This window comes from Beta vulgaris, chromosome 1, assembly GCF_026745355.1.
Source record: "Beta vulgaris subsp. vulgaris cultivar EL10 chromosome 1, EL10.2, whole genome shotgun sequence".
Taxonomy (NCBI): domain Eukaryota; kingdom Viridiplantae; phylum Streptophyta; class Magnoliopsida; order Caryophyllales; family Amaranthaceae; genus Beta; species Beta vulgaris.
Window position 1 is genome coordinate 16,712,657 of NC_079202.1, and position 27,836 is coordinate 16,740,492.

Consider the following 27,836-nt stretch of genomic DNA (forward strand, 5'->3'; position numbering starts at 1 on the left):
TAATATATTTATATAGATATCCATACTCTCGGTAAATGCGAGAATACAATTTGTTATGCATTCTTAGTTGTATCCATTAATGAAGATACAAAAAAATGGGTAAACAGCAAATAAACAGAAATGACAAGATATACATAAAAAAAATGGCCTTGATTTCCCTAATTGACATTACAATTCCCTATCTGATTATTTCACGACTCACACTACGCAAACTATACTGGGCTAAAAGCCTATCAAAAACATCTACATTGACTATCTCAGCAAAATTTTATGCCCCTCAAAATCAGTGGGTACATTCGTACAGGTAATAGATGTATTCAAGAATAGCTAACCTACACCATACAAGCAAATAAAAGTATGAAGAATTATATTCTGAACCTGCGCTTCATTCCCGATCACAGCAGCAGAGTGTTTTATCCTGCGCTGAACTGAGAATTGGCAATTCTTCAAACCAAGATTCCATTATATCACATTGGACAACGGAAATTTGTGTTCGGGCCACTTGGGGTATGCACGTTTAAACAAGCTCATGCAGAGAGTGTCATTCTGCTGAAGGACTCCATTCAAGTGACACTTCATTGCCCCTGCAGTTCAAGAAAATTTGTCAATACTGGAACGACAACAAGAGAACCCTCTATTTGGTGGTTTGAGGGTGGAGAACGCATGCAATATAACAATAATTTTTCGATCAATTTTTTAAAAGCTGGATCGAGGTCAAATCAAATCTAGTCACGAATAACCTGCTGCAAACAAAACACGAGACCACCATTACAGGGAGGCTCATGGGTGTAGTCATGTATGTGGGTCACTAGAAAAGATTTTTGTTTGAGATTGTTTTATTTCACTAAGCAAGCCAGATAGCCATATAGATCATCTTTCAATTGTTGTTGAGCCCCATTGAAAGCAAACATACTTTAAGAAACAAAGTTCAGCAAGTGCAGCCGGCTCGACTTTTCTTGGCTTTTTAAAACATGTTGGCGCATCTTCCATCAGATCATTAACTTATCCTTGGCCTGATAGCTTTCTACTAAAAAAGATACGGGCACCTGGAAATTACAAACTGAAGGACGAAAAGTGGCACCAAAGATCTCAAGCAAAATCTTAAGTCTTCCACCAACCACACATGGTAAATGGTACAGAAGGGTGGAAAACAAGAACAAAACAACCCCAGGATAAGAAATATCACTGAACTTGGAAAAAAAGAAGAGATGGAAAAACAATTCTGGAAGTTAATGATGGTAAAAAAGAAACGTACCATGTGTTCCAACAGGCTCTGTTATACGACCACGACGTCCACATTTAGTCCATACTTCTACAGGCTGCAGTATATATAGCCACTTGAATGAGCTAAGCCAATCATACCATTATATACATAATTTTGCTATTTTAGATCAACTCCTCCTCCCCCCCCCCCCCCCTTCCCCTCACCCCTCCCAAAAAAAGCATTACAAAAGGAGAAGGGGAAAGTTGGAGGATGGAGAGGCAAAAGATAAGCTAACCATACCTTGAACCATTTAACATCTTCTGGATTGTGGAACATATATCTGACTGTCGCTCTTACTTTTGAAACTCTCTGGGGATAACTACATCAAAAGAAAGTTCCATAATTTACAACTGATAAAAAGACTAACTTGGCAAGAAAGAAAGCAAGTGGGCTAAGTGACATGGAGAGCCATTAAAGTTCAAAAAGTTAAAAGATATCAGATAGAAACTGGCTCAAAGTTATTGCAATAATAATCTAGCAAACTCATAACATAAAATAAAATTGCATGTGCACACCTCAGATGACAATTGCAACTTTGCAAGTCAAATGTGTACAATAACAAATGTTATTACATAAGGCCATCCAATATCCATAGACTACACGCACATCCTACTATAAACAGTATAGGAGGATATTCACGTGAGAGATATGCAACAGTTCATTACTTCACAGAGATCAGTTCATAAGAGATAGTCTCTCCATTTTTTTGTTTAATGGGACATCTGGTTTTGCACATGAACCAATTAAAAAGTACAAAGGGTTGAGAGGAGAGTGACGATAAGGAAAAAGTGATAAAGTTTAAGAGGAGAGTAAAAGTAATAGAGATGGTAGGCCAACAACCTACCATACAAAGAAAAAGGGTCAATTGTCCCAATTATAAAAAAAAAAAACACCCCTAAATGGCACAATTTAGAAACAGAGGAAGTATTAGTTATAATCAATAAAGATTAGTTTTCTCAGTCAAATAAATTTCAGTTCAATAGAATCAGGTCAAAAGAGTCGGACCCAAATCAACATATAGAAACTTGACCATCAAAAGTGATATTACTCGTTGGATAATCCAAAACTTCTTGACGAGGAAGCTGACTATGGAGTTACTAAAATGCTTTAGCAAAAAAATCTTTTTGAGAATGTGAGGCATATTAACATCAAATTTGCACAAGTCATAACTCATAATACAATTTCTGAAAGTCAAGAAAATTTACCCAGTCAAAATTATCTTCTTCAGCATTATCCTATCTGGATCAACACTTAGCAAAGAACCGACAGCAGCTAAAACAGGTGAGCCCACGTCTCCTGCTATCTTCATGGCAACCAAACAAGAAGGTGGAAATGAAATTGGAGCATATATTGAAGCTACAGAAAAGCGCCCTGCATGCAGAAATCTCTCCATCTTGTGCTTGTCTGAATTGATGCTATCGGAAGAATATACTGGCCTTCATGATACAAGTCACAGGCCTCAGTATGATAACACATGAACCATAAAGAATATAAATTCTGCAAGCGGGTGTTCTTTTCACAAAGAAAAACTCACCTTGCAACAAACTGCCGGAAACCAACATGAAATATTAGTTCCTCTTTTCCTTTAATTGGTTCTTGATAACTATCGTGCTTCTTAATGCTGTTAAGACAGTAAATTATGTGATTAATGATAGCCATAGCACAGAAATTATGACAGCAACCAGGAGCCAACAGAACAAATACCTAAAGTGCAGAACCGACATCTTGGACTCATGTTGCAATAGCCCACATGTTATAATGGGCATTATCTTTGCACGCAAACATAAAGTTGAAGCAACAGTTTTTGGTACTTCTTTGATATAGAGCCTAGCATATGTGCCAGGTGAGACAGTGTCATCGGAACTTTCTCTGTCCTGTTCCAAGGCTTTAGCAGTCACATGTTTTCGAGTTCTTGCAAAATTATCAAAGGTGAATATTCTAGCATATTCTGGAGGCAGCGATTCCTACTCATGGAGAAAGATACAGACAGCGACCAAGTCAGAAATCAGTTGAGATTTGTGCACATTATAAGTTTACAAGTCCTTCCAAGAGGCACAAACATTATCACCTTAGGATCCCATGAAGATGTTCTAAACGACTTCAGGCCTCTGTACTTAGCAAAACGCTTTCTAGCAGGCACATCTATTGGAGTATCGACTTCATCTGGGTATTCTGAAAGTTGTACCACTAATAAGCAAAACAAGTGATTCCAACAGGCACTATGAAAATGAAGAAAGTCACCAAAAACAGAACATGTTCCACACAAGTTAACATGAAAGTCAAGTCCAGATCCTTTGTTCATCAAGAAAGATCGCCATACAATAACTACTAAACATGGAACACAATGATGGATAAGAATGCGGAGTCAATGTATGAGGTATCACGGCCAGTTTTCCAGATTTTGGTTTTAAGATTATAGAAATCATATGATAACTTCCCCCATTCCAAAATAGAGTTCCCATTTCTTTTGGGCACAAGTATTAAGGAGAAACCATAAATGGGACCTTAGTTGTATTAAATCAGAATTATTAATTGAAGTTGGTACACTATTCATGAATTCTTTACTGAGGAGAGAGTATGTGGACTATTTTACAAAGTCATCTTGTTATGGGGAAGTGGATAATATAATTAAAAAAAAAAGCTAAATAATATTTTAATATGTGGACCCATACCAAATAAGGAAATGGGAAATCTATTTGGGACAGATAAATGGAAAATGGGAACTCTATTTAGGGGCCGAGTGAGTAGGTTGCATAACATAGTCCTAACTCCTATTTATGCTAATTTGAATGTTGAGAGCCAAAACATGGAAAACACCTATTCTGCTTCTTCATTCTTTGGTTTAGTTTTAGAGAGAACTTAAAATTGAGAGCAAAAACATATGAACAAGCCCTAAGGGTTCTACAAAATTATGCTACTACCCCTAGCAACCTCCTACATAGTTTTCTAATTCTAAAGATTCAATCACCATCTCTATCGCCTTTTATTCCACCCCAATTATCACTGTCGATCCTACCTCTGCTAATGCCATCAGAGCAACACTCAGAAACATGCTAACCAGCGAACCACATATCTAGCACTTAAGGATTGAGTGGTGACTTGGGTTTGTTGAGTGTTTAGTGTTGAAAGAAAGGCATGGGATAAGGTGATGGTGATGCTGATCAGCAAAAATAATAAATTAAACACCAAACTCTACTGATTTCACAAAAAAGAAGTGATTTTCCAATTGAAACCCCCTTAATTGTATCAGGCAGCACACTGCATACAGCTGTACAATAGTCAGAGCTTCGAACAGCAATATGAACGGGGAGAGGAGGAAGAACTGGATATTTGAATTAAATGTTCCAACCAGCTAGAGAATTATGTTGGTGTATTCAAGACAAAAGATAACATGATCTCTTAACACAAAGAGCACGTGATAGTTGGGTCACCAACAACCTCATCTCTTCACACCATTAAAATGTCAAGAGTTCGGTAAGAAATACATAATGTTACATGTTGGAAATGTTCCAAGAAAAGAAAATTTTAAACTCTACATGAGCATGCCAGGCTGACCAGTTCTCAATCATATGGCCTAACGTCAAATTCTTAGAAATTTGCATAAAATGGATAACAAAAACAGATACTTTCAGAAGAACCAAACAATTCGTCTAGAACAATAAATAAATTACCCTCATCTTCTGCATGAGCTTCTTTTAATCTTTTGATATCATCTTCTATCTGCTCCTTAGTCATATCCCCATCCTGTAAAGAAAACAAGATTGGGTTAAACCCGTGATACAAGTATAAATTATAAAGTAACCAAATAAACAAAGATAAAGTAAAATGCAGCAGAGATCAATTAGCACAAACATAAAAAGAAATAGCTTAATGCACAAACAGAACTCCTGTTGACCAGATCAACCAGATGTCACACTGCTTTCCATTTTGTAACTATTTCAAACAATTTTACTCCCCGTTTTTTTTTTTTTTTGGGGGGGAAGAGGACGTGTTAGGGGTGGTGACTACAATCTGACAAAAACAGCATCTAAACCACATACTTCACACAAACATGCAGGTATTGGGTGAAATAAGTAGAGTACATGCTTTCAAAAGCATAACAGTCACTACTTATAGCTAGACTAACGCTGCAAAAACTATCTAATTGTTCACTATTCAGCATCGTTACATGTTCTAGAGTCCCAGTAACAAAAGAAGCATACACAGCCATACAGACAAAGCTTCTTGGAACCTAGACATGCAAAAGCATGCACAAGACATCAAAAATATATAAGAATATACAACTTTATAGAGCATAGCTCAAGAAAGATGCCACAGCTAAGCTTACCATCATCACTGAATCAGTCTCTGTGCCTCCATCAGATTCTCCAAGGTCAACAGATCCTTGATCTTCATCAAAGTCGAAATTTTTAGAAACCTCACCAGAACAAACATCAGTTTCTAACTCATCCAAGACCATGCCATCATTTGACTCATCACCACTGCCAACATCATCCTCGTCGCTGCCATCCAAAATCCAAGCAGCCTGAAGTGTAAAAAAAATTATATGCTAAGCAGTAAGCACTTAACATAAGGTATCAAACAAAAACACCCAGAAATTGACAATTAGTAGGGATTTGACTATATGACCTCTTCCCTAGGGACTATTACAGAATCGAGATAAGTGATGATAGATAAAAAAAAGGCCAAGACAAACCTGGTATTCTGAAGTACCAGGTGGAAGTCTCCTCTTCTTCAATTTCTTATTCTTCTGATTTTCCTCTGCCTCAGCCATTTCAGCCTCAGTTGGCCAAGTCTGATAGAAGATAAAGGATTATGAATATGAACTGCCAAAAATTTAAACAGAAATGAAACATTCCTATTTTAAAGCCATAACTATCAACAAATCCAACAAAATAGATGATGTCAAGAAGCAAGCTGCTGTAAGCATTTACATATTTGTCAACTAAAGACTTAGTCACTTGACTTCTTGGAATGATTCAAATACGAATATATTGAAACGGGTAGATATTGCGTAGTAATATATGTGCGAAAAGAAATTAGCAACGAACTTGTGGTGAATTTAGTTTAAACCTCATCATACCAACAGATGATCTAAGCTCATAAACAACAAGCAATGTGCAAGGAATCATAAGGCGCCAAATGTAATTATTTATGTGAGGAGGGGCAAGAAAGGGAAAGACCCAAAAGAAAAGTCAGCTGAATGAAATAGGACAAGGGCAGTAAAGACTATCAGGGAGCAGCAGAGGATATTCTTACACCAATGATGAGTCACTGTACCTAGGAGTGAGGCAAGAAAAGGAACGTTGGGATTAGGGCAGCCACCTGGGCTCTTTTCCTAGGACTATAAATAACCATAAGTAGTAGTGGATATTTTCTTTTATGGAATGTTTTGTCTAGTTTTTTTTCTTTTCTTGTGGAGAGTGCTCACCTCTTGAAAGTTGAGTAAGTTGTGTTAGTGTTGAGGTCATTTGATCCGATTAATATAACATATCCCTTTTGTTTTGCCCTAAAGATTTGAGCTTTAATCTGATTCCCAGCAACTTGGTATCAGAGCGAGGCTAGATAACCATGCCACCAACGCAAATACAAAGACTTGAGCACCTCGAGAATGATGTCGTTGGGATTCAAACCACCTTAACCGAGGTTATGGCCAACCAACAAACGGTGGTGGAGAGGTTGTCCAACGAGATGGATCTCACAGACCAGAGGATAGAAGGGCGGGTAAACCGGGCTCGTGAGACCCAAGATGCCTACATTCAGCAGATCCAGGAAGAATACCGGAAGGCCCATGAGGATTTGAGGGCCACACTGGCCGCCCTGCTTCAGAGGGGACCGGCCAACTCCGCCACCCACAACAATATACCAACAAGGAGGGGGGGCCACCATGGAGAGGGAGAACAGGAGAACAACACCTTTCACACCTTGGAACAGAGCAACTCCAACACAGGTGGGGGAAATTGGAGGTACAAAAAGCTCGACTTGCCCTATTTTAATGGCTCCAACCCCGACGGGTGGATCCTACGAGCAGAATGGTATTTCAAATTTTACCGATTGGAGGAAGGAGAGAAAGTGGAAGCCGCCGTCGTCGCCCTCGACGGGGATACCCTACTGTGGTTCCAATGGGCGAACAAGAGGAGGGAGATACTGACGTGGGAGGAGTTGAAAAGTTTGGTGTTGCGTCAGTTCAGGGCCGTCGGTGCCGGAACTTTACACGAACAATGGCTCGCTCATGAACAGGTGGGAGGAGTGGAGGATTATAGGAAGAGGTTTATAGAGCTTCTAGCACCGTTGGAGGGGGTATCAGAGGAGATTGTTAAGGGGAAATTCATCAATGGGCTCAAAGAGGACATCAGAGCAGAAGTGGCCTTGTTGGGCCCAAGATCCTTAGAGTCAGCTATGGACCTTGCCATACGAGCATAGCAGAAGGTCAAATGGGCCTCACAAAAGAAACCCCAACCCTCCTACTCAAGGACCCAGCCCATCACTACCCAAACCCACAATCCCAGAACTAACAACCCCACTAACCCAGCTGGATCATTTTCAAGCCCTTATACCAAACCCCAACTCACCTACCCCACCCACACCCAAAGCTCCCAGCATTCAAACAACCCCATCCGGCGACTTACGCATAAAAAAATGCAACACCGCCGTGAGCACGGTTTATGTTTCCGGTGTGACGGAAAATGGAGTGCCGGCCACCGTTGCCAGCGCAAAGAGTTGAGCGTTTTGATGGGATCGGAAGGACCGGAGTGCGTGGAGGACGCGCCGGAGGAGGAAAAAGACGGTGGCGAAGAGGAGGAAAAAGGGGAGGAGCTGGGTGTACCTCAACCGGAGATTTCTTTATGTTCCGTCTTGGGAATTAATAACCCAAAAACACTGAAATTAAGGGGAACCATTCAAGGGCATGAAGTGATAGTGATGATCGACCCGGGGGCGACCCATAACTTCATATCTCTGACCACCGTGCAAAGATTGGGTATTCCTATCACCACTACTGGAGGGTTCGGAGTAACGCTAGGGACCGGCGAGACCGTGCAAGGCAAGGGGGAGTGCAAGTCTCTGCTCCTACATTTACAAGGTATTAATGTAATTGAAAATTGTCTACCTTTAGACTTGGGTAATTCTGATTTAATTTTGGGAATTCAATGGTTGGAAAAGCTGGGTACCATGACAATGAACTAGAAAACACAAACCTTGAGGTTCCAAGTGGGGCATGATACGGTCACTTTGAGGGGGGATCCTTCATTGGGGAGGACCTTGATTTCGCTAAAGGTAATGATGAAAACCATTGCTAGAGAAGGGGGAGGTTACTTGGTGGAACTTAACAGGATGGATGGAGAGACAAAACCACAGGCCAAACCCGAAATTCCCTCATACCTCATTCAAACCTTAGCCAACCACCACAAGATTTTTAACCCACCCACTACCCTACCACCTTACCGTGGCCATGAACATGCCATTGTGTTGAAAGAGGGGAGCAACCCTGTCAGTGTAAGGCCCTACCGCTACCCACACATACAGAAAAATGAAATTGAAAGGCTTATAGAAGATATGCTGCAAGCTGGGTTGATTCGGCCTTCAACCAGCCCTTTTTCCAGTCCCGTGTTGTTGGTCAAGAAGAAAGATGGGAGTTGGCGCTTTTGTGTTGACTACCGGGCCTTGAACAAGACTACCTTTCCCGATAAATACCCTATCCCAATGATTGATGAGCTTCTTGATGAGCTTAAGGGGGCAGCCATATTTACCAAGCTTGACTTAAAATCGGGTTATCATCAAATCCAAATGAGGGAAGGTGATGTACACAAGACCGCCTTCCGGACTCACCAAGGGCACTATGAGTTCATGGTGATGCCCTTTGGCCTCACCAATGCTCCTGCCACATTTCAATCCCTCATGAATGACATCTTCAAACCTTACTTACGGAGATTCGTTCTTGTATTCTTTGACGACATCCTCATCTATAGCCCTAGCCCTGAAACCCACAAAGAGCATCTTCATTTAACCCTCAACAAACTAGCCCAACACCACCTCTATGCTAACCCGACGAAGTGTGAGTTTGGGAGGCAGGAAATAGCCTACTTGGGGCATGTTATATCTGTCCAGGGAGTTGCGGTTGACCAAGACAAAGTGAAAGTTATGACAGCCTGGCCATACCCGAAGAACCTCAAAGAGCTTCGAGGATTCTTGGGACTTACGGGTTACTACAGGAAATTTGTGGCTAACTACGCCACGATTGCTTCACCCCTCACCCAACTCCTCAAAAAAGATGCCTTTGCGTGGTCCCCTAAAGCCACCCGAGCCTTTGACAAACTCAAACACCACCTTACCACCGTCCCCATTCTAGCCTTACCCGATTTCACCAAAACCTTTGTGGTGGAAGCCGACGCCTCTAATCACGGGTTAGGGGCAGTTCTATCACAAGATAACCACCCTCTAGCCTTTTTCAGTCAAACCTTGGGTCCCCGTGCCAAACTAAAATCCATCTACGAGAAAGAACTCATGGCCATCGTTCTTTCCGTGATGAAGTGGAGGCACTACTTGCTAGGGAGGAGGTTCATTATAAAAACCGACCAACAGAGCCTGAAGTTTCTTATGGAGCAACGAGAAATTGGGCCAGAGTATCAAAGATGGGTTAGCAAGCTGTTGGGGTTCACATTCGATATAAGCTATCGTTCTAGGGTTAGTAATGTGGTTGCCGATGCTTTGTCAAGGCAACCAGAAGAGTCAATTGAGCTGCACAACATCAGTTCTACATGTCAATTTAACTGGGAGAAGTGGCGCACCCAGGTACAGCAGGATCCTTTCATTAAAACACTGAAGGCAGACCTCGAGGGGGGACGAAAGTGCCCCAAAGGGTACACTTTACATCAGGGGCAGGTGATGTATAAGGGTCGCTTGGTGATACCGAGGACCCTGGGCTTGGTAGGGGCTCTCATGAGGGAGTACCATGATGGGCCCATTGGGGGGCATGCTGGGGACATGAAGACATACCAGAAGTTGGTCGCGGCATGGTATTGGCCGGGCATGAGGAGGGATGTTCTGAGGTATGTGCAAAGCTGCCATGTGTGCCAACAAAACAAACAGACCACCTTAAGCCCAGGAGGTCTTCTCCAACCTCTTCCAATTCCCACCCAAATTTGGGACGAGGTGAGTATGGACTTCGTGGAGGGCCTACCTACCTCCTACGGCAAGGATACAGTGTTGGTAGTGGTTGATAGACTCTCGAAATATGCTCACTTTGTGGGTCTCAAGCACCCCTTCACCGCTCAAAGTGTGGCCGAAGCTTTTACCAAGGAAGTCATCAAACTCTATGGGGTTCCTACAACAATCGTGAGTGACCGTGACAAAATCTTCCTCAGTTTATTTTGGAAGGAATTGTTTAAATTGCAGGGCACATCTCTCCACTTTAGTACAGCTTACCACCCGCAATCCGACGGGCAAACGGAGGTGGTGAACAAGGCGTTAGAAGGCTACCTACGGTGCTACATCAATGGTAAGCCCAAGTCATGGTTCAAATGGCTTCAGTGGGCAGAATATTGTTACAACACCAACTGGCACGCAGCAACATTGTGCACACCTTACAAGGCTGTCTATGGAAGGGAACCTCCACACCTCACTAAGTATACAAGGGGCGAGACTGCAGTAGCCTCCTTGGAAGACCAACTGCTGGAGCGAGATGCGATGTTAGATGACATCAAGGGCCATTTGCTAAGTGCTCAGCAGAGGATGAGGCACTATGAGGATGCAAAAAGGAGGGAAGTCACGTTTGAAATTGGGGACTTGGTGTACCTGAAACTTCAGCCTTACCGCCAGCAATCACTTTCTAAAAGGCCTAATGACAAACTAGCAGCACGGTTTTATGGGCCGTTTGAAGTAGAGCAAAAAATAGGGCCAGTGGCTTACAAGCTCAGACTGCCGGATCATGCAAGGATCCACCCGGTGTTCCATGTGTCTCAGCTTAAGGCTGTTGTGGGACCTCGACCTGCTAACCCCACCATTCCTCCGCAAATAAGTCATGAACTAGTGCTGGAAGTTGAGCCAGAGCAACTCTTGGATGTGAGGTACTGCTCACTCTCTACTATCAAGCCCACTGAAGTCTTGATTAAATGGCTGAACCTCCCTGCATACGAGGCAACTTGGGAAGATTTTAATGCTGTGAGTCAACGCTTTCCTCTCTTTCACCTTGAGGACAAGGTGGCTCTTTGGGCCTGGGGTAATGCAAGGAATCATAAGGCGCCAAATGTAATTACTTATGTGAGGAGGGGCAAGAAAGGGAAAGACCCAAAAGAAAAGTCAGCTGAATGAAATAGGACAAGGGCAGTAAAGAATATCAGGGAGAAGCAGAGGATATTCTTACACCAATGATGAGTCACTGTACCTAGGAGTGAGGCAAGAAAAGGAACGTTGGGATTAGGGCAGCCACCTGGGCTCTTTTCCTAGGACTATAAATAACCATAAGTAGTAGTGGATATTTTCTTTTATGGAATGTTTTGTCTAGTTTTTCTTTTCTTTTCTTGTGGAGAGTGCTCACCTCTTGAAAGTTGAGTAAGTTGTATTAGTGTTGAGGTCATTTGATCCGATTAATATAACATATCCCTTTTGTTTTGCCCTAAAGATTTGAGCTTTAATCTGATTCCCAGCACAATGTTGACAAAAGTCCCGTCTTACAATACTTCTTAGCTGAACTAAACCAAGATGATTGAAAATACCACAACTACAATAAACTCATACCTTCATACTTCGGTAGAAATAACATTCATCTAAAAATTGATACTCTTATTAAGCTTATAAGTCACAAAAAGGCATGAAAAAATCAATCTAGCAGCACAAGACAGTTAGCTGAACTTTATCAAGCTAGCAATTGAATCGTTAAATTTTCTAGCTATTAGAAAACCATATCTACACTGGTTAAAAGGAACACAACCCAGTAGAAAGGTTAATGCAGGGGGGAGGGGAGCAACTTTACAGATAAATCCACGGAAGCTAAGACCCCATATAACAGGGAAAAAGAAAAGTGTTAGAAGCTAATCTACCAACCTGCTCTCCAGCAAGAGGATCCGGAACATTTTCAACGTGCAAAGGCTCTTGCTTTAAAATATCAGGCACTAAAGAGCTAATAACCTACAATGAGCAAACAAATCATATTGAGCATATCAATCAAGGTTGTGTTAAAACTGTACAAATTTAAACCTCTCATATATAGTATGTCAACAAATACTAAAAACTTGAACAGAAACGAGAAAAAATATAGTAACAGTAAGCTGCACAAGTAACATCTAACTCTTCTATCAATTTTAATCACTTGGTTATGTGAAGCTAACAGGTCTCCCCTTCTCACTCGTAATAAAAAAAGATGCAATAGCATTCAGAAGCTACAAAATTCAGAAACTTATTATTCTTCTTTAGAAAAAATTAGACCAGGCTAAAGAGCTTCTTTTTTTTTCCCAAAAAAATACTTATTTTCATTAGTAACTTTAATTACAAATGAAAAAGAATTTTCTAAAAAGTTCATATTTTAGTAATTAATTCAGGACAAATGTTACAAGATCTAGCATAATTATTGGATTTCCTTACATATTAGCGAACACATATAATCAAAGTTCATACCATAACCTTAGTTTTAAAAGGCGCAAGGCGCGAGGAGAAGGCGCGCGCATCCTGTAGACGAGGCGCACCTTTGGTGCTAGAAAGCTTAAAATTCAATTATAGAACATATTTTACACTCAAAACAACATACAAATAATTTTAAAAAATACAAGTTGTTGCAAATTAAAAATAGTGCCTGCTGATTGCAAAATTAGCTACTATAAAGATTAAGATTGCCAGCCTTTTTAATTTGCATACGAAATTAAGTTACCTGTTGCAATTACTAATTAACTTGAAATTGTTTCATTAAAAAAATACTGACCAGAAGCCAAGGAGAACAGAAGAAGGAAAGGAGTGGAGTAACGGAGATAAAAAGAAAAAAACAGGAAAAAGGAAAAAGAGATAGAGCACGTGAGTGCATGACTACTGAGGGTGGGGAGTGGGTTCATTTGCTACCTACTACTCAAAACTCACGCTTAATAAAAGAAAAACGAAGAAAGAAATTGGAGAAGCCTCGAGAAGTTCCAGATGAAACCTAACGGTTGCGGGAGATATGGTGCCGGCACTGATGCTAGGTTTCTCGCCAGCATCATCCGTCACCTCCAACGAGTCAGCCGCGATCAATTTCCACCAAAATATGAATTAGGGTTTTCTCCCAAATTAAGGATTTTTTATTAGGGTTCAATATGATGAAATTCAATGCTATAACAAAGGGATTTAGTTCAGAGCTCGTAAATCAAAGCCAAGGTAAGTTTAAATTTGTAAAAAAATTAATTATTTTTTCAGTCTCAACTCCGATCTACTCTCTCCCACGCCTCCTTACTAAAGGTGACCACGGCGGTGCGCCTTACGCCTCCCACAAGGCGGAAGAAGAGCGTGCCTCTCTTCATCTGCGTATCTCACCTCGCCTGAGTATGAGAAGGCGATTTTCTCTACACCTCTACTCGCTTGACGCCTATGCGCACCCAAGGCGCGCTTTTTAAAACTAAGGTCATAACACACCATAATAGACCAGCGCAATCCAAATCACAACAGGCCTTAAAATTTATAAACCCAATCCCTTGTTTCAAGCTATGATGCTTAAAGGTACAAATTTTGGATATGGACTCAGGGGAGGTAAAGGTAATAATAGAAAATAATATATTAACTTATATCTGATTTCAAAGTTTTTTTTTTCATTTTGAAATTTCCAAGATAAGGACAATAGTAGTTGCTAAAATAAAGTGAAATTTATACTTTGTACACAAGGGAAAAAACAAAGAAAAGATTAAAAAGGATAATGTATGTTTTTTACTGCTATGTTGCTGGAAAACAACAAAAGATTACAGAAAAAAATTAGGTGAAGAATGCAGAATAAGCAAATGAGTTTCCATAAGGAGAAAAGGTTAGTTTGTCTATTTTGAAAATGAGTGAACAAAGGAGTATGATACAAGCTCTAGAGTTATTACAGTCTAATATTTGACCATTCCTTCACTCCTAAGGCTATGTTTGATTCACCTGAAATTTTCTGATCTGAACTTATCTGATCTGAACTTATTTTTTCTGATCTGATCTGAACTTATTTTTTCTGATCTGATCTGATCTGAACTGATGTGATTTACAAGATCTTATCTTATATAAAATATATTATTACTATTATATTATTACTTTGTAAATCATTATTATGCAATACATTATAAGATCTTCTTTATAGTATTACTATTATTATCATTTTATTTCTATTACAACTTTTACACACTTTTATTAATAATAATAATTATTATTATTATCATTATTATAAGCACATCAATAATAATTATAATCATAATTATTATTATTACTAAAAATAATTATATAACTCAAGTCATTATTTTATAAGAGCACTTATACAATGTTAATTCACACTTTCCCTTAAAAAAAGTTTCACACTTGAGAAGTCGGCAAACTCAACTCTTTTTTTTCCATATAAAATAGAATAAGATATACAAACAACTATGACTTGAGCAAAAAATAAATAAATATCGTGCAACTTCAAATAGCTAGAGAGATTTGGAATTCGGTAGAAGAGGTATACCGAATCTAAATTTATAATTTGTATCTCACACTTAGCTTATTTTGAAATGTAATCCGAACTTAGTAGTTTCGTTGTCATGAATTTAAGATATCATATTTATATATTTCTTATTTTTGCATCAATCTTATGTTCTTAACACGTGGCTTTTAATTTTCTATTATTTAATAACAACAAATATAACTTAATATAATAATAACAATGACATTTATAATGGTAACAACAAGATTAATAATAATTACCAATATTAATAATTAATAAGTACAACAACAACAACAACAACAATAATAATTCTTTTGAACAAATGTACTAGTAAATAATAATACTCCCTTTGTATTTTTTTATCTTTCTCACTTAGAATCTTGACACTATTCACAATTAGAGATAATCTTTTAGATTTTTCTCATATATAAGAAAAAATATAGTCATGTGGGGTCTTGTTTGATTCGTCTCAATGAGTACTTTATTAATATTCAATTATTATAATTTTTATTAATATGTAGTGAAAGATATTTAATAATAATGAGTTTTTAAATATAAGCATGATATGATCTGAATTGATCTGATCTGATCTGATCTAGTCTGATCTGATCTAAACTTATTTTTTCTGATCTGATCTGATCTGAACTTATTTTTTCTGATCTGATCTGATTAGATCTGAAATAAGCAAAAATAAGGTGAACTGAACATAGCCTAAGTCCTAACCCCTACCCACATACTATTGTATCTGACCCACACATCCATGGTATGAAAATACGGCCGAATCAATTTGGTTTGCCAGTTTTGAAGTTTTCAAATTTGGCAAACCGAATTTGACCATTTTTAATCAGTGAATTTGAATAAGCCGAACTCCCGGTGGAACCTAACAAGGCAATTTCACCCTCATTTCCCGTATAAAGATTCTACTTTTCAGAGATTTCTTCCACAGATCTCTACAGCTCCCTAGCCTCCCACCAATAATGACATGAATCAATAGAAAAGGACATAAAAGAGGTAAACATACAACAATCACGAGATCTATGGTGGTTTGAAGGGGGAAAACCCTTTATTTAAAAAGCCGCGAGGCGCAAAGCACAAGGCGAAGAGAGGCACAAGGCGCACGAAGGCGCGCACATCTCATAGGTGAGGCGCACCTTTAGTGATAAACCTAAAAAGGAAATTATAAAGCATATTTTACACTCAAAACACATAATAATTAACAAAGTATTAGCTGCTGTAATTAAAAAATATACCTGCTGATTGTAAATTAGCTATTAAAAAATATACGACCTATTGTTATTAAAAAAATTCTGAACAATGCTAAGAAGAACAGGATCAGTAGTGAGGTTCGTCGAGAAAATAAAAAGTGCAGCAGAAGTGAGCACACAACAGAAGAGAAGACGAGATGTGAAGAAAAAAGAAGAAAAAGACAAAAAAAAGAAGAAAAAGGAGAAAAATAGAAAAATAGCAAGAGAGAAAAAGAGAAAAGGAACACGTGAAGTCACTATTCCTCATCTTGGGAGTGGGGTACAACTCAAAATAAAGTAATTAATTAACTCCCCATGCCCACTGCAGTTGGATTAAGGAACCCTAACGAAAAGTTCGAAGGAGAAGATAGGCTGCTGATCTGCCGAACTGCTTTACCGGTGACGGCTAACGGAAATTTACACCGCCAGTAACCATAGCGCAATCTGGTCGGCAGTCAACCAGTCACTGTCATGAAGATTGACCTTCTATTGTTGACTTTCACCAAATTCTGAGAATTAGGATTTAATAATATTGAGGATTTTTTATTTAGAATTCAAACTAAAGCAATTTTATGCAATCAAATGCTCGATCTTACTCAAATTTAACTCCTAAAGCATGGATAAGTTTTAACTTCTAATTTACAGAAAATTTGATGATTTCTAGTTCTGACTCAAATCTCCTCTTTCTCTCTCACGTTTTCCCACTGAGCATCCAAGGTGAATCACCTGGCGCCTCTCCGGAGGCGCGCCCCTCCTTGCGCCTCTCGTAGGTCACTTCGCCTAGGTCTTCGAATGCGATTTTCCTCACAACTGGACTCACCCCTCGCCTAGGCGCACTTTTTAAAACTAAGGAGAAAACAAATGCTATATTAGTTAATTTTAAAATTTAGTGCAAATAATAGTATGATAAATTGTGATGTGGTCCGTGTTGAACTTATCCATTCCATTCCCATGAAACCGCAACGTTTCTGCGACAGTGACCAAAACTGTATTTTCAAACCATGCACGTATCCTCTCTTTCTCTGATACAAGCAGCACTTACAATTAGCGAAAAATCTGGTTGACTCAGCATCACTTACATGACCAAACCCCAACTTCGCTTTCACCTTTCTCACAATTTCATGACTCAATTTTTACCTAGTGTTTTCGAACTCTCAACAATAACTCCTTCCTTCCTCTTGAATTCATGCTACATCAATTTTGAGTTTGACCCATATTATGTGTCCACAGTCCACACCCATGTCAGGTGGGTCGAGTCGATACATATGACCAGGGTAAAAGCCAAATTTGAGAGATTTTTAGAGAAGAGAACACAACCATAATATATAAGCCAAGTTGGAGCGTCCATTCAATTGCATCTGATACAAGCCACTTTCGTGACAATGTGGCAAAATCCATAAAAGTGTTTCTTATGTTATATTCTGGGATCATTCACACAAAACCAGCTAGAAGCTATTGTTTATATACTTGTTACCTACGAAGCATGGGTACGGCACCCAGGTACCGAATCCCGTACCGGGGACGGGGACGTCCTGGGTACGGTACGAATTCGCCTGGGATTCGTACCCAGGACGAATCCTAATACTGGGTATGGGGGTTATGTATAGGGACGGCTGAGGTCAGATCGGGGACGGGGCTGGGGACGTTTCTTAGAGTGAGCCCACGTACCCATCTAGTTTAATGAAATTTGAGAGCCCAAATTTCATTTTCTAGGGTTTCAGATTTTCGAAAAACCCAAATTCTCTCTCAACTCACCTGAACTGGGAGTACGAAGTGCTTCGCTGTCTCGCCGGACGCCGCCTCGCCGCCCGCCGTTCACCGATCTTCTCGCCGAGTCGCCGGTTTCTGACTTTCTTCTCTCTCGTTTCTTCTCCTTTCACTCGCCGGTATCTTCTCCTTTGAAGGACTGAAGGAGTGAAGGTCGACTCGGACTCGCAAAGTCGCCGGTTTTCTTCTCCGTCGAAGTCGCCGGTAAGCTTCTCTCAAGTCTCTGTTTCTCTACTTTCGAATTTTCGGCATGTTATGTTTGGCAGAATTGGCACTTGGCAGACAGTTTGGGTCTGTTTTTTTTCTTTTTTTTATGGAGGTTTGTTTGCTTTTTTTTTAGGAATAAATGCAGTAAGTTAGTGACTTAGTTTAGTGTTAGTTTATTTAGTTTAATTGAGTGTTGATAGTTGAATTGTTGTTGTGTTGATTCTGTTTTGATTGTTGAATGTTGGGTTGAATTGTTGTGTTGATTGTTGAATGTGTTTATTAGAAAAAATATGGCATCCCAATCTCAACACCAAAGTACTAATATTGGTAGCAGCACGGGTAGTGGGTCTGGTGCAGAATCAACGCAAAGTGAGGGTTTGCCTCCATTGTGGAGGTTTGTAACAAGACTTGGAAAACAAGGGGCGGTTGGTGGAACATGGAAATATAGATGTAATTTTTGTAATGAAAATCGAACATCTAGTTATTCTAGAGTTAGAGCCCATTTGCTTCAAATTAAGGGTCAAGGAATTGCATGTTGTAAGAAAGTGTCCCGTGTTAATAAACTTGAAATGCAAAAACTTGATGATGAATATGAGACTAAGAAACAGGATTCGGGCCCTAGGGAAGTTCCTTTGCCTAGTGAATCTCTTTCTCATTTGGACTCCGATTCTATATTCAAGAAAAGAAAGTCTGAAAAATCACCTATTACTAGATGTTTTGGGATTGAAACTAGGGATCAATTGGATCAAGAAATTGCAAGGATGTTTTACACGGGAGGGTTGCCATTTAATCTTGCTAGGAAGCCACACTATATGAGGGCCTTCACTTTTGCTGCCACCCATAATATAGGAGGTTACAAACCTCCTGGTTACAAACCTCCTGATTACAACAAGCTTAGAACTACATTACTTGTACAAGAAAAAGCTAATGTAGAGAGGCTTATGATACCATTGAAATCAACTTGGAGAGAAAAAGGGGTAACAATTGTGACTGATGGATGGAGTGATCCAACAAGAAAACCTCTCATTAATTTCATAGCTACTTCTAGTAATGGTCCAATCTTTCTTAAAGCTGTGAATTGTTTTGGTGAAGTGAAAGATAAGTATTTCATTGCTAATCTTATGAAAGAAGTCATTCAAGAAGTAGGCCATCAAAATGTTGTGCAAATCATAACTGACAATACAGCAAATTGCAAAGGGGCGGGGGAGCTCATTGAGAGTGAGTTTCCTCACATTTATTGGAAACCATGTGTTGTTCATACCCTTAATCTTGCTTTGAAGAATATTTGTGCGGCAAGGAATGTGAATAGCAATCATGAAACTTATGAAGAATGTAGTTGGATCGCAGAAATCCATGGAGATGCCATTCAAATTAAAAATTTCATCATGAACCACAACATGAGATTGGCCATGTTCCAAAGATTTTCTCCTCTTAAGTTGCTTTCCGTGGCCGATACTCGCTTTGCCTCCATTATTGTGATGCTTAAGAGATTTAAGCTCATCAAACGAGGTCTTCAAGCCATGGTTATAAGTAATGAGTGGACTTCTTATAGAGAAGAAGACATGGGGAAGGCAAACTTTGTGAAGGAGAAGATTGTGAATGATGATTGGTGGGACAAACTTTCTTACATTGTTAATTCACAAGGCCTATCTATGACATGATTAGGCATTGTGACACCGATAAATCATGCCTTCACTTAGTGTATGAGATGTGGGATTCCATGACTGAACAAGTGAAGCTTGAGATTTACAAGAAAGAATGTCGTCCTCATTCAGAGTTTAGTCCCTTTTTTCATATGGTTTATGAAATCTTGGTAGCTCGTTGGGCAAAAAGCAACACTCCTCTCCATTGTTTAGCCCACTCCTTGAACCCGAGGTATATATTCTTTGGCATTCTTTTTATCTTGTTATATTTATACACAAATTTATAATCTTTTTTTTTAAATATTGAAGGTTCTATAGTGATGAATGGCTACTTGGAGCTCCATCTAGAGTTGCTCCTCATAGAGATGGTGAAGTATCTCGAGAAAGAATGAAGTGCTTTCATAGATTATTTGCACTTAGTGATGATGTTGGTAAAGTAATGGATGAATTCGCACTATTCTCTATGAAGAGTGGACCTTTTGAGGATTTAACTTGTATTGAAAGGATGCATTCTATGGATCCTAAGAGTTAGTGGGCAAACTTTGGAGCTCAAACTCCTCTCCTCCAATCTTTGGCATTTAAAGTGCTTGGGCAACCTACTTCATCATCTTGTAGTGAGAGAAATTGGAGCACATATTCCTTCATTCACTCACTTAGGAGGAACAAGCTAAATCCAAGTCGTGCACAAGATTTGGTTTTCAAGCACAACAATCTTCGCCTTTTATCAAGGAATTCCGAAGAGTATTGGGAGCTTTACACTAAGATGTGGGATATTGGTGGAGATGCATTTGATTCATTGGAGGATGTTCGGTTTCTAGAGTTTGCGGAACTCTCACTAGATGAGCCGGATTTAGAAAATGAGTTGCTTCTTGAAGATTGATGTGTTGCGATGTTGCCTTATCTAAGCTTTATCTAGTTTAAGACATTAAATTTAGTTGTTGTTTTATGTTATTTTTAACTTTGAACTATTTATGTATGGATGTTTAATTTAGTTTTTTTTTTTGCCGAATCCATGCCGTACCCGTTTTTTGCAATTTTGATTTTGCCGTTTTCCGTCCCCGTCCCCGTGCAACCTAGCTTGTTACATGAGTTGTCTATGCATTGCAATTATATCCCAAGTTGAAAAATAATTACATGACAAACTACCAACCTTCAGATCAAGCACATCATCAGCATCCATAGAGTCCTGTCCTTTCCTGGGATTTAGAGCATACGGGTCCCTTAGTATGTCAATTTTGCACAGCTGAAAATCACCTGCTCCAGAGACATGAACCTAGTAGAGAAAGTTTGTATGAAAAGTATTATGACAAAAAGAAAAAGAAACAAAATTTTAAACAAGAAGAATCATGGAGAAAAAACTAGTAAAAATATTACCAGCTGGTTTACAGAAAGATTACGAGCACGGATATAACCAGTGACACAGAGGGTACACTTATCAGAAACGGAATCATGATCAAGCAATTCAAGCTGCAAAAAATTAAAGCAAAGAAACACAAAAGGTTACAATTGTTAGCTAACATTGCATCAAACTGAAAACCAGGGAACTTATTTTTATCAGAAACTATCTACTGAGAGTAAAAGTCTTGTCTTTATATGATGGAACTAGAGCACCGAAGGTCGTCGTTGCATTGGATACCCCCATAAAATATTTCAGAAAGCAAAATTCAATGTCCAGGGATTGGTGCATGATATACAAATTTTAGCAGTTCATCTAAACATATTCCAACATATAGTATAGTTGTGGGTAAATATTAGCACCTTATCATTGGAAGAATCTACACTAGTAGCAACGAGAACAATTTTGACTGACAAAGGCAAATGCATGAAAAGGCATTTTTCCACCATATGCATTTAAGGTAGCAAATAAAAAAGATTTTGATTAATATCTCCTTAATTCCAGTGAAAAAGAAACACTACTTAGAGCTCTACATCAGCACACATAAAGCGTAACATCGTAACTTCTTTATTTCCTTTCAACAATAGTCTTCAAAGACCACAACTAGCAACTGCTTAGAAATACGAATTCAAGATCAACTGGATAAAGCAATCTTCAAACCTTCTGAGAAGCAACATAAGCTCGCTGGTTTCTCCAGTGAGGAGATTTCAACTTTTGATCCTTGAAAAGGTACAAGAACTGCATCAGGAACAAATGACATGCATGTTGATATCAGTTTACTGGAAGAAAAAAATACATACATTACATGTGCAAAGTAAATACTGAACCCCAGCTAGATCCCAATACATATTACAGATAAAAGCAGCAATCACATCCATTCTACAGAGCTCACCGACATTACCTTATGGAGATCATCCTTTGTATCCGCTGGATAAAGTTTACAATGATCAGGAAATTCGGAAGTGAGACTGGAACTACAGATTTTCTTAGATTCATTTCTCCCTTTCAAGTCAATAGGTAGATCCTGAAACAAAGAAAAGTTAGTGACCAAAACATTAACAATTTCTACGAGCTGGAGTCTCGGAAACACAAACAGAAGAGAAAAAAAGGTCTACTTACACGGATCAAGACAGCAGTACTTGGTAAGCCTATGGCTTTAAACACAGAAAGGCACTGTGCTCCAAATGAATCAATATAATCAGATGAGCCATCTTCACATGGAAAGCTCGCAGATGCGACAAAAGCCACCAAATCAGCAATCTATACAAGACATGTTCACATAAAATAAAGACAAATAACCAACAAAAACATATGATTTCAAGTTACTACACACAAAAGCATTTAACTTAAGAAGATGAACAGACAAGTACCTTGGCCATATCCATGCATGAGGATAGATCACCATGAGGAGCTTTCAGCACCTACAAGCAGCAATCACAATTAGTTCTTAGTTTCTAACATCTGAGAGCTTTATGCTACAATCAAAGGAAAGGAATCACCAATCAGAAAAGAAGTAAAAAGGGCAATCTTTCTAAAGTTTCTTTCACTATTATACTTTATACCTGATAATATTTATTTACTAAAATCAATAGGCTGAAGAAAGCAAACAGTGAATACTGGTAAATAAATTTTTAACATTTCATAAGATATTCAACAAGGCACACAGCATGTGGTGAATCCAACCAATCAGTAAGGAAAACAGTACATGGGAAAGAGAGAGAGAGAGAAAAGCATGGTAAGATATTTGTATTGGTACAACCAGAATGGGTGAGGATAACTTTCAGCTTCAAGAAGACGATACTCTCCCAATACAAAAAACGTGGCAATATTTCTCAATGCCTTTCCTCGCTCTACTACTACATTTATATATCACAACTGAAACATGCTTTTATCTCTACAGTATTTTGCACATTCTCTTACTATAACTAACTGCCTATGAGTCAATAAATCGAACAGTAATATTCCAGCAAGGCAGATAACAGAATTAGCTATCACAGCAATTTACTTAAATACCCTCCTGCTGTAGGTGAAGCGAAAGGATGGGCCCCTGTGTCTGTATTCCACAGCAGAAAAAGAGGTTGAAAAAAATCAGAGCACAATACCTCGTGATAATTGTCCTATTCAGTGCAGCAGTGAGCCAGTGACATTGGATTATGGTTTCAGAAGATTGACATTTTGTAATTTTGACCAACTAAATCTATATCTTAAACATCCCTCTTAAGCATTGGGCTTGGCCTAGTCTCAAGCAGCAATCAGTTCTTAAAAAGATATCAGGTGCCTCAACTCCAGAACTACATCCACAGAACATTTTTACCTTATGTTACAGAGGCCCCTACAAGTGATACCTGAGCTACTGAGCAGGTTGTTCACTCAGCCACTTCAGGTAAGTTTTAAACATGTTTAAGATCCAGAATTATGTGGGGACAGACCATACGGACACTAAAACTTGTAGGTTCAACAATGTATTTGTGATGGATTGAAGAGCTTGAGTAACAGAGAAAATTTTACCTCTATAGACCTTAAATTAATGTTGATACTAATCTCATAGTCATATAACTAGCAGTTTATTGAAAACATTTATTTTTGTGATTAATGAGCTGAGCCTTAAACACTGAACCATAAAAATCATCAAACCCTGATGGAAAGGGCTCCCTCTAACCCAACCCAAAAGGCCTAACAACCACAAAGACACCTTTTACTTTCTTTCATAAAACATGAATTAACTCTAATCATAAGTTCATACTTCAATTGCTGAAACACTGCAGCAGGTAGTGGGATCATGATTTCCCATAAAGCTATATATTCCTCACATTCCAAATCATGTATACCATAACAAGTGCAGCTAAAGACAGAGCACATTGGAATTTCTTTCTTCTCAACCTCATATATAGCACTTTCTATTACTGTATCTTGTATCTGTTATATCAACATGCAGCCAGTCAATGTAACGAAGATCTATACAGTGACTATACACACCTCTTGCGAAGTTCACAAGTCACAAGAGTAACAGACCACAACCTCTCTCCAGCTTTCCACTCAATAAAAGTTAACAGATGAAGCGTTCTTTCGGCAAACAATATCTATTCCATCACTTAATAAAAAAAAATCCTTGAACCCTTCATAGCCACTGGAGATAGAATGAGTTCTAAATCCACATCTATCAGCAAAAGTATTCTTCAACAGGTCGGTAACCCCCACAATACCTACTACATGCCTATGTTACCTATAAATCAAGTATGGGATACGGGTACAGATCTGAGTATTTAATGTGGCAATTTTGTTGATATTCAGGATACTGGGACACTGTTCTATTTTTTTACATGGATACAAGGACGCGTCTTTTCGTGACCTACATGCTTACTTTTAAAGGTGCAAAGCGCAAGACGAAGGTAGCACAAGGGGCATGCATCCTGTAGGCAAGAAGCACCTTCATAGTTTTTTATTATTATTGTTTCGTGGGTTTTATTTCTATAAAATAAAAAACTTAAACCATTTATTAGAAGAGAGAGAGAGAGAGAGAGAGAGAGAGAGAGAGAGAGAGAGAGAGGGAGAATGGCAAAACAAAAGCTCATGTAGTGCCACAACTCATGTGCATTAGTCAGGGGAAAATAAGGAAAAAAAAATAGAGCGGAAGATTAAAAAACATAGAACTAAAAAAGAGAGAGAGAGCGAGACAGAGAGAGAACGCCAAAACAAAAGCTAATGCAGTGCCACAACTCACTTGTATTAGTCAGGGGCGAGCAAGGAAAAAATTATAGCGGAAGATTAAAAAATAGAAGTTTGACTATTTGACTCTGGAAGGTTCTTTTACACTGCAGCATATCAAAGGCAAAAAAGCCAGCAGGTGAAGATAGAAGGCAAAAAAACCAGCAAGTGAAGATAGAAGGCAAAGAAGCCGACAGATGCAGATCAAAGAAAATGACCTGCGAAAATTGACAGGCGAGAACACCAGAAGAAACAACCAGAGATGCCTCACCAGTGTTCTTTGTCATGGCCACTGAAGCGGCGGTGGCCATGCTTTTCACTAGAAAATTAGGGTTTTTCGGAATTGGGGATTTCAGTTTAGTTTTCAACTTGAACCAACTGAATGCAATTAAGATATTAAGTTAGCGAGTTTGCTCGAATTAGGTTCTTCAAGCCTGGGTAAGCTATAATTTAAAGATTTATTGTTTTCTTAAACAAAATTCAAGTCAGGTCCACTCTCTTACACCTCATCCCCAAAAATGCACAACGTGATGCACATTGGCCTCCCCAAAAAGGAGGCAAAAAGCACACGCCTGGCATCGGCTCTCGTGCATCCCCTCGCCTCACTATTAGTATTTTGGCTTGCGCCTCCACTCGCCTAGCGCCTGGGTGCGCCTTAGGCACGCTTTTCAAAACCTAGACTTCATGCATATGTAGAAGTTATCAAATTAACTATCTTCTGCCCACCTCTCTACTCCCTTATTTGGGAGGGATCCTCCTTGCTTAGAGCAAATGGGAAAAGGGAGATAGATCGTTGTTATTTTCCTTGAGGAACAGTTTCCAAACAAGAGAGATGAAATAGTAGTAGACAAAACGAAAAATGAATCACATTACAACTGTTCCAGCAACAATGGGGGTAGGCAAGAAAATTAAGCGAAAAAGTTACTTATAGTGAGAGTTAGTTGTAGTGAGAGGAATTTTAAGGGAGGAAGAGGAACAGCCAAATCATCCAGCAAAACAGAATCCTCTTTATTACATTTGGGAGAAAGCTTGCTACTCGAATCTTAGTACTTTGTAAACTTTCAACTAATTCTTGAATTTATAACTATCTCTCTTCTTCTCTCCAATCTTCGTCCTTCTCTCTCATCTTCTACTCTCTCTCTGCTCTTCTATAGTTTCTTCTTACTTACCTCTGTACATTATCTTAACAAATTTATCTTCATTTCTCGGTAAAGGTTATTCCTAAAGTAAAACTCTATTATATTACGGATTGTGAGAACATAATTATTGAGGGTAATCCGCTGCATCAAATGCCACTTGTATCATGCACTTTAACTTTATATCTTGCACAGACAACTTCAAAAAAAAATTACCCAGAAACCCTGAACTAGAACAGCACCATCTAAAGATCACTATGCATCTTGCCACTTGTTTTCTTAGGTTCATGATGTGGACATAAGAAAAAAATAAAATCTTGAAACACGAGAACAGTATTTAGCAGCATCACACACTAAAATTTCAAACTATGCAACAATATAAGAAATGCAAGCTAATTATAGGCAACTATGGCCACACGCCACTCCATACGAAAATAAATCCATTGATGTTTTAACATTTTTCCTTCGACTTCCTCTCCGTATTTAAGTGGAAACCAAATGCAAAATACTGGTAACCTTGCAATATATATTCCTTATTTCATTTTAACCAAATGTCATAGAACTCTGTATGCCACTGTCCAGTACTCACGACTTAAAACCTTTACTGGAGAAACAGCTGCAGAAGCGGACAGAACGTATCTTTAGAGTCTATATCTATGGATTTCAACTTCTAAATGACAAGTTTGCATTCCTCGTCCGGAAAGAGGAAACAAGCAACAAGACCAGTTAAACTTTTTGATGTCAGGCACACACATTAGATCATGCATGCTAGGAAAGACATAAAATTCTTGCTTCACGACAAAAAAGCAACATAAACAAACAATTTTCTAGTAACCCACATAGACCTCTACAATTATTTATCAAAGAAACAGAAACATACCGTGGCTCTCATCTTGTATTCGGAGGAGACAACGGTAGGAAATACTTCATTGCTGTATTGTGGTGATATTAATGCCAACAGATCTCTTTCGACGGAATTCAGGTCAACATGAGCAGAGAGACCGAATAAGACCTAATTACATTAAAGATTCAATAAGCTAAAACATTATAGCATTCCAAATTCTCAAGAAACCTAAATTAGATCATTCACATGAGCCTATGAAATACTCACAATAACACGAGGTGGACTTGTTGATCCACTTAATGCTCTTTTTTCATTCAAGGCAGCAGTCCGTTTTTGATCTCTTATCTACAAAGGATATAAAATATAAAAACGAAATTATGAGTAAATTCAAGATGATTAAAATTCAGGTTGTATGATTAATTATACAATAAAGAAATCAAGTTACCATATTATTACGCGAAATTCTAGCAGCACGAGCACCTTTAACAAAATTGCGGTCCGATTTTGCAGTTTGATGTTTATCTAATTCATAAAGGAATATAAACACAAGCGTAAACGAGAAAAATCCAAATGAATAAAAGGCTGAATATTAAACAAGAAAAATGAAGGTAAAAACAGTGAATTTGGGAGTACAAATTGAAAGATAAGCAAACCTTTGAGAGATGTTTTGTGAATATTGCGAGAAGATTTAGAAGCGAAACGAGTTTTATGAGATTTGTTAACTTGAGCTCGAGAACCTCCCATGGCTGCTGCTTCGCAAAAACACAAAGCATAAAACTATAACCCTACAAACACCATGTAGAGTTTGACAACAATAACTTGAATTGAAACCCTTACCTCCTTACCGATGGACAGTGAAGACCTTATTTAACTCGACTTTGTCTTGGGGTTTCAAGTTAAGGATGTAGGGTTTATAGTACGAATAACCAGACAAAGATATTATTGTTGTGAGAAATAGAGAGAGTTATGTAAATATATTAGAGAGTATTGTATTGCATTGATGTGTAAA

General features: G+C 38.7%; 1 protein-coding gene across 3 annotated transcripts; it reads right to left on the reverse strand.

The window, feature by feature from the left end:
- Positions 1–111: 111 nt before the first annotated feature.
- Positions 112–27,806, reverse strand: LOC104905867 (uncharacterized). Of its 3 annotated transcripts, none has more exons than XM_010694507.3 (22): positions 27,665–27,806; positions 27,481–27,576; positions 27,273–27,349; positions 27,095–27,172; positions 26,864–26,995; positions 22,513–22,563; positions 22,262–22,402; positions 22,044–22,166; positions 21,803–21,880; positions 21,121–21,213; positions 20,897–21,019; positions 12,305–12,388; positions 5,961–6,059; positions 5,592–5,789; positions 4,936–5,008; positions 3,333–3,436; positions 2,969–3,228; positions 2,799–2,885; positions 2,470–2,700; positions 1,505–1,583; positions 1,256–1,319; positions 112–584 (listed from the first exon to the last, which is right to left on the reverse strand). In XM_010694507.3, exons 2-22 carry the CDS (start codon positions 27,569–27,571, stop codon positions 463–465), a joined length of 2,388 nt encoding a protein of 795 aa, XP_010692809.1. In that variant the 5' UTR covers positions 27,572–27,576; positions 27,665–27,806; the 3' UTR covers positions 112–462. The 3 variants fall into 3 exon arrangements, with proteins under 3 accessions (XP_010692809.1, XP_057248497.1, XP_057248499.1); XM_057392514.1 differs by having other exon boundaries at positions 27,481–27,573; positions 27,665–27,759; XM_057392516.1 differs by having other exon boundaries at positions 27,673–27,722.
- Between the last annotated feature and the right edge of the window lie 30 nt (positions 27,807–27,836).